Source organism: Narcine bancroftii, chromosome 6, assembly GCF_036971445.1.
Source record: "Narcine bancroftii isolate sNarBan1 chromosome 6, sNarBan1.hap1, whole genome shotgun sequence".
Lineage (NCBI taxonomy): Eukaryota > Metazoa > Chordata > Chondrichthyes > Torpediniformes > Narcinidae > Narcine > Narcine bancroftii.
In genome coordinates this window covers 16,075,045-16,090,012 of record NC_091474.1, presented here as the reverse complement: position 1 = coordinate 16,090,012, position 14,968 = coordinate 16,075,045, and the positions used below count along the sequence as shown (strand labels likewise).

The window sequence follows — 14,968 nt, the reverse complement described above, 5'->3', positions numbered from 1 at the left end:
GACATTGATCCCAGTGCAATCTCAGAAAGTGCATATTGGTAATAATATTATAGCTGCATCTATTTGTCTTACATGCAGGTGAATACATTCCTTTCGTTTGTCATACCCCTGGTAATGATCTCGGTCTTGAACACAATCATTGCCAATCAACTAATAGCAACCTTGAAGCATGCAGCTCAAGACAGCCAGGTGTGCAGTATCGAGGGACATCCAAGCGCACTGAGCATTTCGGTGGAGCCAAACCGGATCCAATCACTTCGACATGGGATCAAAGTCCTCAGTATGTATCATGCCTTTGTTATTTACTAATGCATTCCTTAGATCAGACTTGATTCCGGAGCAAGACTCCATTCCCCTATAGCTCTCTGACAATATGTGAACAGTTGGGTTTCTCCAGGCAACTCAAGGGTGCGCTGCTTGGCAAATGACACCGGAAATGTCCTCGTAGTGTTATCCAGTCAATCACCGCTCTTACTAAATCCTAGATGCTCTGTGCCAGTGGGTTTCCACCATTCTTCAGACAAGACACTCTGATTGGGCAAAAAACCAGAGGCCATGTCCTGTCAGTAAAGTGAGAAATGCCTTGGAAATACTTTCTCTGCAAAAGTAATGAACAACAATTGAAATATCCTGATACAACACATTTGAATAGAAAATTCTGATGACTTGTATTGCTAGTGCTTGCAGCTGATGCCAAATTGGTTTTACAGGAGTGTCAGGTGAGGCCGTTTAGAGGGCATATTATAATGTTATGTGCAGGAGAAGCCCAGTTCTAATTTTAATGGTGTGACAAAGCAAGCAGTCTGTTTCTATGAATGGCAGAGATCCTGGGTAATAGGAGTTTTGCTGAAGAGGAAAGGTGAAGAGGCGAGGTACCTCAAGGTCTCAGACTCCATCCCACAACAGAGAAAGGAACATCAGAAATAAAAGCAGGAGGCAGCCATGCTTCCCTGAAACTATCTCCTCCAGTTAATAAAAAACATGATGAATCTGTTCTTTGACCTCAACTCCACTCGTGTCTGATGCCCAGAACTTGATTTTCCAACAACTCCAGGATCTCTCTTGGTTGCGAATAAACTTGGTTTTTCAGCGTCCACAATCACGAGGGTGGAGAATTTCAAAATTTCACAACCCTGCAGAAAAGAATTCCCACCTCAACTCAGTCTAAAATTGCTATTCTCAACGAGGAACATATGCCTACCTGGGTGCCACAGACTGAAATCCTTAATAAGGGGGACCCAAATTGTATAGGAGGCATGGAAACTGAATGGATTAAGCATTGTGGGGAGAAGTTGTGGAGCTGCCATCAATAAATATATTTTAATATTTTATTTTAGTCAATAGGAGAGAAGTACAGAAGAAACCAATTAAATTACTTCTTCACAGGGAAGTGGGCCCATAAACTTTGAGCAATGCCAAAAGAACGTTGAAAATGGCTGGTCTAAAATGCCCACCTCCAACCTGGAACTCCATCCCATTGTTCTAGACTACTCGTTGAGGAGAAATATCCTAGTAGCATCTGTTCCATCTAATCCCTGCAGAATCGTGTATTTTTCAATAAGATCACTTTTCACTCATCTAAAATGTAGAAAGTGGGTCTATCCAGTTCAATTTTTCCACATGCGGCACTGCTTCATGCCAGTTGATCTTTGCTTTGCCTCCTTGAAGGCAGACAAAATGATGCACAGGATTGCAAGTGCAGTCTTATCAAAACTTTGTCGAAATGCAGCAAAGCTTCCTTCGTCTAATACTTCATCCCCCTTGTACTAAAGGCCTACAATTGGGGCTAATGCTTGTGTATGAACAGTCTGCAGTGAAGCAGTGGACGAGACCCGTTCCTCGAACTGCGGACTTGCCTGCCTCTGATAATCAAAGTGCTGATTTATACCCAAATTGTCCACAACAACAGGGATGAAATCATTTTCCATTTCGCCTTCCAAACTATGCATTGCTTATATATTGATGAGTTGGTATGCTACTTGTAACATGCTTTATTTGCTGCTATCTTGTCATTATAAACCTAGGCTGTTGACTTTGTTTTCAGTCAGTTCATTAACTAGGATTATCATTCCAAAATGTTCCTTTAGAGGTTACTGCCAGCTAATATCACACAAAATAGAAGGTTCTTATCCGATGTAATACAGGAAACATACTGGTATTTAGGGGTCATCTGTGGAAAGAGGAACAAAGTTAAATTTTCAAGTCGGACTTACTTAGAAATCACATTTCACATGGCATTTTTTCACAGGGTCAAACCTTGATCAAATACTGCTACTATTTGCTGTAACTGTTTTGAATTCCTGATTCAGGGAAAAAGTGGAGCCACATCATAACCTCACTTACATTCTTACATTCTCATATTCTCCCTTGATCTAAGTTCAAAGCAGATTAAAACTGAAGAGGTTTTATATACTTTTGCCATGTGGAGTCCTTTCATCCATCAGGAGTCATGGACTGAAAGTAATTGTTGCTTTGGATCAACGAAACACGCGAAAAGGACAAAGGGGGGAGGGGGAGGGTTGATCACTAGTGGACACCAAGCCTTTGAAATCCAATCAAATAATGCAATATTCACAAATGCAGCTGATGGCATCTATGAATACTTTTCAACTGTCCTGTGATCATTCCAGATGGGTCAAAAAAATATAGGTTCTGAGCGTAGATTTCTGATAAAGAAACAGAAAAAAAACAATTCCTTTGGCCCACAATGTCTGCATTGAACACGACACCAAATTAAACTTGATCTCTAACACCTTCACATGATCCAATATATAGAACATATTATTTTATAGGCTACGTTATATTACGTTTTTAAATCTTTTCACCATTGTCTTCTTAAAGCATCATTCAAAGAGTTGAAAAAACACAGAGATGCTAGAGGAACACGACCAGTCTTGTAGTTTTTTACCTCCTACGGACAATTGCGAGACTAGCTAAGGTCCTCCAGCAGCTGTGTTTTTTCTACAATCACAGCGTCCCGCAGACTTTCATGTTCCACTACAAAAGGTAATCCAATAAAGGGGGGGAGAGGGGGGGAGAGGGGGGGAGAGGGGGGGAGAGGGGGAGAGAGGGGGAGAGAGGGGGGAGAGGGGGGGGGAGAGGGGGGGGAGAGAGTCATCCAATAAAGCACTGGGAAAACATGAAGCCAAGCTTCTCTCATTCATGCCATTCTTGCCTGAAGTAATCACAATTCCTTGCATCCTGTGGATTTGAAAGATGCCACTCATGGAATGAGTGAATCAGTCATCTTCCTAAGTTGACTGATCAAGTCTAATACGTCCAACTTTCAGATGACACAAAGGAAGGTGTTAGTGAAGGCTTTGAGGAGGACGCAGAGAACCTTCCAGCAATGTAGACTGTTTAAATAATGAAGTGAAAATATAGCAGACAAATATAATATGAAAAAATGTGAGGTCAACCACTTTTGTAAAAAAAATGTAAAGATGGAATATTTCTTTAATAGTATTGGTGTGGACATTCTTATAAACAACTTGCAAAAAGAACAGCAAGCAATTAGGAGGGCCAGTGATGTAGTAATTATTATTGCAAGAGGATTTGAATATAAATGTAAAGATATTTTGCTCCAATTATAAAAGGATCTGGTGATTAGCTCCAAACCACAGGCATATCAAAAATCAAGATCCATCTTAGTAAAATTTTTGAGATACACGACAATGGCATCATGAAGAAAGCCTCTGCTTCCTCAGGAGTTTGCGGAGGAGCTAGTGGAGTTATTCAAGTGAACTGGTACGGACTTGAAGGGCCGACATGGCCTGCTTCCGTGCTGTAAATGGTTATATGGTTATATGGTTATATGGTTATGGAAACTGTTTATAGAATACTGTCTGATCTCTCGGCCTAAAGAAGAATATACATGCAATTGAGGGGAGTGTAAAGGTTTACAGGAATAATTCCTGGGATGCTGTTGACTTGTGCATGGCAACATCGAGTAGACTAAACCACTCTCATTCACAAATACAATATTTTTACATAGTAAACGCAGAGAGATTGTCTTCCTTAACTTAGGTGTCTAGAACTCAGCACCCACAAGGCATTGCCAATGTTTGTTGATCAAACAGACCATCCATGGCACTCGCTTCCCGATGAGAGAGAAGGAAATTAGGGGCCCCTTCGTCTCCCACCTTAAGAAGTGGCATGGTTAGGTGTTTGCCTGGCCTCTGGTGGTATCAGTCCCCTTGCCCGGTTGGCTTCTTAACAAAGTAGTCTCGGGACTCCATTATCTCATAGGAACTGTATACATGCCCAACTAAGGTCCCCACATTTTCAGCTATCTTCCTATTTTGGAGGGTCGGCAGGATGTCCTCTTGGCAGGTTTGGTCACTGGGCTTCCAGAGGCTTCGTCACACAAGGAGGAGGACATGTGTTGTGGGACTCAGTTTCCTCATAGTTATCACCATCAATCCACACATATCCGTCCTCCAATATGTCGAAATCCTCCCCCCCACTGGACAATGGCTCCGACTTTTTCTTAGTCAAGCTGCACGTCAGATCAGCGAGCTTCATGCTGCTCCTGTATTTCAATCAACTTGGAAGCTGCCTCCATGGTTTTAATTTCTAAGTTGGTCACTTGCCCTTGGGCAACCTGCACTGCCTCTTGTAGTTCTCAACAGTCATTTTGCAGGGATTTTATCTCCTTATCTTTCTGGGCACCCTGACTGCTTAACTCGGACATATTACCCCACTAGTGCCTAAGTAGGGATATCAGTTACCATAGGGCCCCTCCCCACAACTCCCCCTGGCTTCACGAAGCCTCAGTATCTCTAGGTGGGAGACCACATGGTGCCCCATCTTCTCTCTGTGGGGGTCCAACCTGTTGATCCAAACGACTGGCATGACATGGCTTGCCAGCCGAACCCCTGACGATCATCGGTCCCCCCAATGATTTGATAAACTGACCCCAGGGTCCCTTCCCTACCTGTGGGTCACCTCCTTCTGTCCTTGTTGTTGGGCAGGTACACAATAAACCATGCACCCAACAGGTGCACCCAACAAGCTCCCACATTGTTAGTATGATCTTCCACACCCACATGGTTAAGATTCCATGTGTGTCCAGCTGAAACTCTTTGAACCCTGCTCGCAGGTACAATCATGGCTGATCTTTCAACCTCAGTCTCCTATTCCTGCATTCTCTACATACCCCTTGATCCCTTTAGCCATAAGGACCAGATCCAATTTCCTTTTGAAACGTCCAATGAACTGGCATCAACAACCTTCTGTGGTAGGCAGTTCTAAAAGTAACTCTGAAGCAAGAGATCAATAGACGTTCAAAGTAAGGGATGTAGGATTAATGCAGGAGACTGGCCCTGAGGTAAAAGCTCAGCCATGATGGTACTGATTACTGGATACTCCCATCCTTATGTTTCTATGAATCTGTAGGAACACTGCAGTTTTTCAAGGATGATTGAGAATATTCATGAATCTTCAAGTCAAATCAAGTTTATTGTTATCTGCATAAATGCAACCCAATGAAACAGGGTTCTCCGGTCCTCGGTGCAAAACATGCAAGCATACCACCAGACATAACACACATACAGACAAGTAATTCATATGCAGTATTCCATTATTAAAATAAATACAAATAACTATTATTTCATGAATATGAGTGTCTCGGATGGTTAGTGTGAGCAGTTCCTTTGGTCGTTCAGCATTCTCACTGCCCGCAAGAAGAAGCTGTTCCTCAGCCTGGTGGTGCTGGCTCTGGTACTCCTGTATCTCTTCCCCAGTGGGAGCAGCTGAACGATGTTCTGTGCAGGATGGAAGGGGTCCTCAATGATTTTGCACTCCCTCTTCAGACAATAATCATGTCAGTGGATGGAGGGGGGGTGTGGAGGGGAGTGGGGAGGGAGACTCCAGTGATCCTTTCTGCCACTCTTATGGTCCCGTGGATTGACCTCTCATCCATTTCTCTGCACCAATCATGCCATACTGTGATGCAGCTGGCCAGGATGCTTTCGATAGAGCTCCCATAGAAGATTAACATGATGGTGGATGGTAGCTTTGACTACTTCAGTCTTCTCAGGAAAAGTACAGTCACTGTTGCATCTTCCTGACAAGTGAGGAAATGTTGAGTATCCCACAATTTAAGTGAACTCCAAGGAACTTATTGTTCTCCACTCTCTTAATTATAGATTTGTGGATCGTTTGTGGTCCTTCTGAAATCCACGATCATCTTCTTTGTCTTGTCATTCAAACTCAGGTTGTTTCTCTCAGACCATTTTATGAAATTTTCTACCTCTCCTCTCCTCTGTAGTTCGACTCATTGTTGTTGCTTATCTACTGCCCATCTGATAATCTCTACCCCTGAGTGAATACCCATTCACCTACTCTATCTTCTATTCCTTTTGTACTTATTTTGTACTTATTATGTTCTTCCAACATTCCTACCAGTTCATAAAATATCAATGCTTATAGAGATTCATTCTGGCTTTCATAATATGGACGAACTGACACTGGTGAGAAACATTGTTGTTCATGTGAGCAAAATGTTCTATTCATTCAAAAAACATTTGGGGATTGTAATTTAATTGGGGTATTTGGATGGCATGGGCTAGTGGGCTGGAAGTACCTGTTACCCTGTTGCATGTCTAAATTTATTTTTTTTTTAAACTGAAGGAGCAAACATCTGTGCTGCAAGATTGGGGTATGTAAAAACTTGCTTTATTGCACAATATTGTTGAACCTTAAGGGAAAATCTCTTCTCCAAAGTTATTAATTCATAAGGTGTTCACAACTCAGAAACAGGCCATTCAGCCTAAAATTCTATGCCTTATTTCTGCTCCAACTAAGTCTCTTTATTTGGCTTTGCTTCACACAAGGTCTAAAATATTAACATCAATGTTCCTTGAGACAGTGCATTCCATCTTCCCAGTATACTTTGAATAAACATATCTCTTCTCAGTTCTCCACTATTTCTTGGCCTGTGTTCAGTTCTAACATTAGGCTGTTCCGAATGAAAAAAAATGGACGAACCTGGTATTATACACCACTTATAATGTTGATAGAATAATCCAAATCACTTCTCGTTCAACAAATTTATTTGAAAACATGAATTTAAATAAAGTAAAATAATTACTATTGTGCATCCAACCTGATTTTTAAATTGGATAAAAATCACACCAGACTACCTTCATGTTCTCTGAATACAATTAACACTAAATCAGCCCAAAGTTTTACACAGCGAGCAACAGACCATTTCTATGATAGAGTATATTGCCATTATTCCAGTAGTCATTTAGTTCTGTGCAGTGATGGTGATCTAGCATGGTTGTAAGTTAATAAAATTATATTTCTTGTTTTATGCAGTTGACATGTTAGCCATAGAAGGAAATATTTGGAATGATATAATGCCTTTAGTCATCTCAAGACATGCAAAAGCACTTGACAGATAATCGGGTACTTTTGACATGTAGATGCAGTGAAATGAAGCAGCCAAATGTGCCCATAGCAAGGCTGAACAAGGCTGAGATGATGGCCAGATAATTTATCTGATGGTGATGGTTGAGTACTTTAATACCCAAGATATTAAGTTTTGCTATGGTCCCACGTGATTTCTCACATTGCTGGATGCAATTTCAGTTTCACATCTTGTACAACAGGTAGACATCCAAATCCCTAAGTCTTTTACAAAAGAATTATCACATTTTACGATATGGAACTGAGCTACAATAACATGAGCCACTCAAACCAACAAAGGAATATCTGCCTTATATTCAGTGAGATGTTCAAGATCTCTAACTTTGCAGATTGTAAATGCCAAATACAACATCAGTAATGAAAACAGACAATGCTGGAAATACTCAAGAGATGAGGCAGCATTTCTGCAAATTTATTAAATTCAGATACAAGACCCTTCATTAGAACAATACTGAATGCAAAATAACATCAGTTAGTTGGGCCCTCTCTTCCTTAAATACTAATATAATACAAATGCTGAAATATTTAATAGTCAAGCGAGAGAAGCTGTTCATTTGAAAACAAAATGTTCAGGATTTATATTATTAAATATCCTAGAATGAGCAGATTTCAAGAACTAAGGTGACTCTTCAGCTGCCCTTAGCACCATAAAATGGACCTTGTTAACTGGTTATTTATCTGCTGGACCAGAAGGAGTGTTTGAACCTAGTCGAAACCATTTACATTTTAAATAATGATCAGCATCTGGTGATCTTTCAGCTGAGTTGCATGGTAAATCATTCATCAGACAACATGGGAATAAAAACTCAAGTCTTCATGTTACTTAATACATCTAAGCCCTATTTTGCTAATGCTTAGCATAACCAGGGACTTTACTCATTGATAATGATAATGAGTTCATATGCACTGAAATCTTACTTGCTGCAGCTGAACAGGCATATTTGTATTAAATAACTACAATAATATACTAAATTATGGACAGAAATAATATATAAAAGATAGCTAGGTGATAAGTAATCAACATTATAGTTTGTGGAAGAATAAAAATTGGAGCATGAAAAATTTGCAGTAGTATTTATGGTTAGATTAGTAGGGGTAATCTTAAGAGACTGATAGCCATTGGAAAAAATTTGTTCTTGAATCAAGAGCTGCTGGACTTCAGACTTTGTCACCCTCTTCCCGAAGCTAACAGCGAGAAGAGGTTGTGACCGGGGGTGGGGGGGGGGGTCCTTTATGATGTTGCTGCAGCCTTGAGGCATCACCTCTCAAGTATCTGCAAATCATTGATCCATTATTTTCTTTGTAAAATCTTTTCACAATCCTTGGTCGGCATGGTTGATGTAATGGTTAAGGCAGGGCTATTACAGCGCCAGTGACCAACGTTCAAATCCGGCACTGTCTTAAGTATGTTCTGCCTATATCTGCATGAGTTTCCTCTGGGTGCCCTGGTTTTTCCCATCCTTCAAAACACATGGGGGTTGTAGGGTATTTAGTGGGAGGGAAGGGGACCAGAAGAGTCCGTTACTGTGCTGGACATCTAAAATCTAAATTTAAGATGCAAGCATAGAATCTATAAATATTGTCTTTCTTCTGTTAACCCGTCATATAGATTTAAGTTGCTTAACCTACCATAGCCTGTTTAGTTGGAATGATAATTCGCTAAAATTTGGTCCATCACAGGCACCAGTCTTCATTCCACCACCTAGGCCACGCCCTCTTCACTCTGCTACCATCAGGAAAAAAGTACAGAAGCCTGAAGACGAGCACCAAGCAGCACAAGGACAGCTTCTTCCCCGCTGCCATCAGATTCCTAAATAATCAATGAACCAAAGACACTGCCTCGTTTCTCTTTTTTTTGCACTATTTTTATATAATTTGTAATGTGGATTATAAATGTGTTCACTGTGATGCTGTCACAAAACCATGAATTCTGTGACATACCCGTGACAATAAATTCTGATTCTGAACAAATCACCCCAACTCCTCCATTCTAATCCACTTCAAATGTTCTTCCCATCTCAAGTCTGCCCTGCTACAACTCTGCTCCAATCATTTCCATCATACCTAATCAGTCAACCTTTCTCTCCCATTGCTGCACTGCTCCTTCCCAAGTCCAGCCATCCTCTTGCCCTGAACAGTTAACTAACCTCCGAAATTCCAGCAGAAGGGCTGTACCTCCATGGACCTGCAGTTCTCACTGACCTTTGCTCTCGCTGAAGAGAGAATTGTGATGTCAACACTGCATAATTATTGGCATAGCACTCTTTCAAAAATGTAATTCAACCTCATTCAGATGCTTAAAAAAAATCAAGGCAAACAGATGTTCAACATTACTTTATTCTTCATGAAAGTAAGGAGCATTATATAATGCTTTGATCAAAGAGGTAAAATTCAAGTTCTGGTGGGTGCTTCCAGATGGTGCCAGGACAATCTTTCTGTCAATACATTCATTCTTTCAGCACAGGACATTCTTTCTGTCAATACATTCATTCTCTAAGCACCTATGAGTCGATAGTCTAAACAACTGCTTCACATCCATTGAACAGCACAGTTCATTATGTGGAGGACAATAATTTAGATTTAGACCTACAGCCTGTTAACAGGCCTTTCTGGCCCACGTGCCTGTGCTGCCCCAAATATACCAAAAAACATAAAAATCCCGTATGTTTTTGAAGGGTGGGAGGAAACCGGAGAACCTGGAGGAAACCCACGCAGACCCGAGGAGAATGAACAAACTCCTTATAGACAACGTCGGATTCCAACCCAGATCGTGGCACCGTAAAAATGTTGCGCAAACCACTAAGCTAACTGTGCCAAAAAAAAATGGGAAACAGGAATTAACAAATGAACAAAACTTAACTTGTTTCTTAGCCTGTACAGCAGGTTTTAACAGCCAATTTTTTTGGAAGATAAAATAGTTTAAGAACTAGTTTTCTGTACTTTTTTAGGGATGTTTTAAATAGTTTGGGCTTTGATATTAAACCTGTGTTATATAATATGCAATACATGTCTTTTTGACTAAGTTTCCATCACTCAACAATTAAAAGAAAAAAAATTACTGGAAATTCTAAGCAGGTTAAACAGAACTGGTGTTTCAGGCAATGTTCTTTCCTTTCCATCATTATATAATGGCTTCTTTTTGTGCAAGTCTGATTACACTCATCATCCTGTTGCTCTAAACCAGGGATGAGCAACCTTTTACTATGAGTGGGCCGGATAATGAGTCAGTGGTTGAATGGCTGGCTGCACTGATGCTACCATAAATTAAATAAATTTTGAAACCCAGACATTATGTAATGTAAGTTTTCGAATTTCTCTGCTTGAAGTACGTAATGTACAATGTTTGAGCATAACTGATGATAATTGATCCAAAAACAATCCACAGAAAAAAAAATCAAGCAACGAGATCAACTATGTTCCTTCCGAAAACACGGTGATACTGCCCTTCAGGTCAGGGAAGCCATCGTCAAATCCGGAAATGCACCAGAAATCACAAGTTAGTCATTTAAATGACATTAAAAAAAAATTAACCCCAAAACAGACAGCAGCTCAATCAGTGGGAAACTTGATTTTGTTTGGTGTGTGAAAGCATTTTGATATTGGCTGACATAGTTGTTGATGCCAATAGCAAGACATCATCTCAAGGAGTTGTGCTATCAATCTTACCATCGATAAAACAAACTACTAAGCAGGAGTGATAAAATCATTCCTTGTTGGATATAAATGTTTCATTCAGGCATTTCAGGCTGAAAATTGTCATTTAAATTTGGTTGCTTTTAAATAATTTTTCAAATAGTTCAATTATTTTTGTTGCAAAACTGCAGATATTTGTCAAATACAGCACCTTGAATCTTTCTCAGTTGAAGCCATTGTGTATTCCTCTCAACTTCTGCATTTGATCCAGATTTCTCACTTTTCTTTAATTTCTCTGCACTCTCAGGTGCGTTTTGAACTATGAGCATGTGAGGTAAATCCCATTTCCAAGTGAACAAAATTTGCTTTGTGCAAAATGAGTTTTACTTGCATCCAGAGTGAGTTGAAGGAACATCGCAGAATCCCATACATGCACATCTGGCTTTGCGTCTTTTTGAGTGGCTCAGGGGAGCAAGAAGAGGGGGTGTGGGGGGAGGGGTGCTCAGGGGAGGGGTGGATCAGGGGGAGGGGGTGGCTCAGGAGCGGGAGAGAGAGCAGCTTGGGAGAGGGGGTAGGTGGAGGAGGCGGTGGCTCAGGGGAGGGGAGGGGAGAGGTTGCTCCGAAAGGTTTGCCCCATTAGTTGGCCTGGGATCAAGAGTGGGACAACTGGCCGCCGATGCACAGCTTGTCTCAGGTCCATCTTGAGGGTGAAGCACGTTCCCAGGAATGCCAGGTTGAGCTATTTATCCAGGAGCAGAAAGTAACATGGTTGATGATTGATTCCTGATTATAATGATGTGGAGAGACTTCAGAGAACATTCCATGTGAAAGCAGTCATTTCTCTACCTGGTTCATGACCAGGTTCAGCATTTATATAGCCGCAAAGTATTTCTTTTGCTAAGGGATGTTTAATCCACACACACAGTCTCCAGAGCCACCGATGACAAAGGCTGACAGTTTAGTGTGGCGAACGGTGTATATTGGAGCTGCTGAAGGTGATTGGCAGAGCGCATTGGGTTGCGGGCCAGATAAATTTGGATCATGGGATGTAGGTTGCCCACCCCTGCTCTAAAGAATATGTAGTTTCTCAAGGATATTTCATTGTGATAGAATTTGTCTTTTCTTTAGTTTCTTAGTAAGGTTTAATTGAATATGGATGTTGTTGTAACATTGAGAATAAGCGTTCAAAGTTATTCATTTTCTCTGCAGGGGCTGTGGTCATTGCCTTTGTGGTCTGTTGGCTTCCGTATCATGTGCGACGTCTCATGTTCTGTTATGTGGCCAAACATCAATGGACAGAGTAAGTAGCAAGTGGAATGATTAGTTTTTGGATTGATGGCAATACTTATGCTGGATGAATTCTGAATGATTACTTGATCCAAATCATCCACTGCACTATTTTATTCTGGGTGCCATTTATGGTAGCTTTTCTCTCTCCCAGAGAGTTAGCAAGATTAATCAACGGAGGTATTTAAAGAGGAGGTGAATAAATATGTGAAAGATCAAGGAATTGAGGACTATGAGGAATTCAAGTTCAAGTTCAGGTTTATTTTCACGTGCAGTACAAGATTTCTATTGTATCTTTGAGTATTTTAATATGACTTCTGCAAAACATCACTTGGTTTATAGATGAATGTGCTAAGTAAATTAGTTACGGATTCAGGTCACTTGCCAGAAACCTGCAAAGCTGAGGAAGTGCTACTGTGTCATATGCTGAATGAAAATAACTATAAAAGTCTTATATGCAAATGAAAGATCGCATTGCCCTATCCTGAGTAGAACAAGCCAATATTCAGGGAATTTTAAGTTCAGGTTATCTTACCGAGGTGCATAAAACAAGTTTGTTTTGTGTGCTATCCAGCTCATCAAACCATACATAATACAACAATTAAAAACAACGATACAGGGTGCAGAGTTATACCGAATTGCAGAGAGTAATCAGTCAAAGCAGAGCAAGGACAATATTATTTTACTAGTGTCTGCGAATGAAACTCTCCATGAATTTCGTGGATGATCTCACACTCGTGAATCATCCTTCCAGTGGGAAGAGAGAGAACAGAGCGGAGTCAAGGTGGGATAAGCCATTTAATATGATGCTAGAGGGAGTGACTCAGCAGGTTGATCAGCATCAAGAGTTTCAGCTTGAATTGTCAACCATTCTTTTTCTCCCATTGATGCTCGACCAGCTGATTTCCTCCAGCAGTCACTGCTTTGCTCCAGATTCCAGCATCTACGGTCTCTTGTGTGTCTCCTTGAATATGTTGAGTTTGAGGGAAGATCAACCATGATCATGTTGAATGCCAGGCTTGAGGGACCAAGCATTTTATTCCTCCTCTAGTTTTCTTGTCAAAAAACAGCCGATGAAAGTGCCAAAAAATGCAGATGTTGGGAATCTGAAGGAAAAGGTAAAGGTTCCATTATTGTCATGTAATACTACATTTAGAATGTAACATACATGAAATTCTTTAACTTTTGTCTACTGTAAGGCAGACAGTGATTTGCCACTTTGTCCAGCGCCCCTCTCAGAAACCTACAGCACCTGGTGCTCCTAGGCGGTCTCCCCTCCAAGTACTGACCAGTCCTGTGCCTTCTTAGCTTCTGAGATCAGACAATCAGGCTATTAGGTGAACAGACAATACTAGAAAAAGTCAGTAGGTCATGCATCATGTGTTGAAAAATAACTTTTCATGTTTCAGGATTGGACACCTTCATCAAAAATGGAAAAGAGTGAAATTAAGTTTTCAGTTACAAAAAGAGAATATCTCTGATAAGATGAGACCAAGTTGGTCAATGTGGTTGTTAAACCATATGATACTTCCTTGTCCATGTTACGTGTTGCTAATAGCACAGCTGTAAGTTGAGAATGAGCTGCCAGAGGATGTGATAGAGGCAGGGCAATTGTAACATTTATAAGATATTCAGGCAGGGACAGTAATTTAGAGGGATAAAGGGTGAATGCAGGAAAATGGGACTTCCATGGGTTGACACCTTGGTGAGCATAGACGTTGCGGAAAATCCCTACTTCCAACTTATAAAACATTACGATTCCATGCATCACAATGGGCAAATTTTGATCAGAATATCTTTCCTGAGTTTCTCCAGTGATTGCTATCCTAGCAATCAATCCTAGATTGATAGAATTCCATTCGATAGTTAATTTGTGGTTATTCGTTAATTCAGGAGTTCAGCCAAGTGATTGGGAGTCACCTGACCCAATGATTTTCATAATATATATCTATTCTTCATAAGGGCAGTCACAGTTTCATAGCATAGAATTAGAAAGTTATGGAAAGCTGTAATTTCAGGTGGATTTCCAATCCATTTACAAGAATGCTTCTTGCACCCATAAAATAATGAACAGTTCATTCGTAATCCATTGATTATTAATTTTGCTGCATTTTCACACCTTGTTATTATTTTACTTTCAGATTTCTCTACGATTTCTATCATTATTTCTACATGGTGACCAATATCCTCTTCTACGTCAGCTCTACCGTCAACCCTATCCTGTATAACTTGGTCTCTGCAAATTTCAGGCAATGCTTCTTTGCTACACTCAGCTCCTACTGTTTTCTCAGGCGACCAAAGGCCAAGGCTTGTACAATTAGCAGGAAGTCAAATAGTATTTCCAGCAATCATACTTACTCCAACATTGTCACCAAAGAAACAATGCACTAACAGATAATAATTAAAATTAAATACTTAACAAAGAGAGCAAAAAGATGGTAGTTATTAGCATGAATTTTGCAGAATATCCTAACAAGAACATCCCATTATTTGAAATGTAGTTGCACAATTCATTAATAGGTATAAATTAAAAGACCATTTCCTGGAGTTTCCACTCGATTGCAGTTCTTTATATCAGTATAAGCCATAGAAGTGTAAATGATCACAAGATTTC

The 14,968-nt window shown here is 40.4% G+C and overlaps 1 protein-coding gene across 1 annotated transcript in view; it reads left to right on the top strand.

The window, feature by feature from the left end:
* The window catches only part of ntsr1 (neurotensin receptor 1 (high affinity)), a 31,175-nt gene extending 16,430 nt beyond the window's left edge, over positions 1-14,745 (top strand). The window contains exons 2-4 of the mRNA XM_069888160.1: positions 79-280; positions 12,277-12,367; positions 14,496-14,745. Of these exons, the coding sequence (XP_069744261.1) occupies positions 79-280; positions 12,277-12,367; positions 14,496-14,745 (543 nt within the window). The remainder of the gene's footprint in view (positions 1-78; positions 281-12,276; positions 12,368-14,495) is intronic.
* Positions 14,746-14,968: the final 223 nt, after the last annotated feature.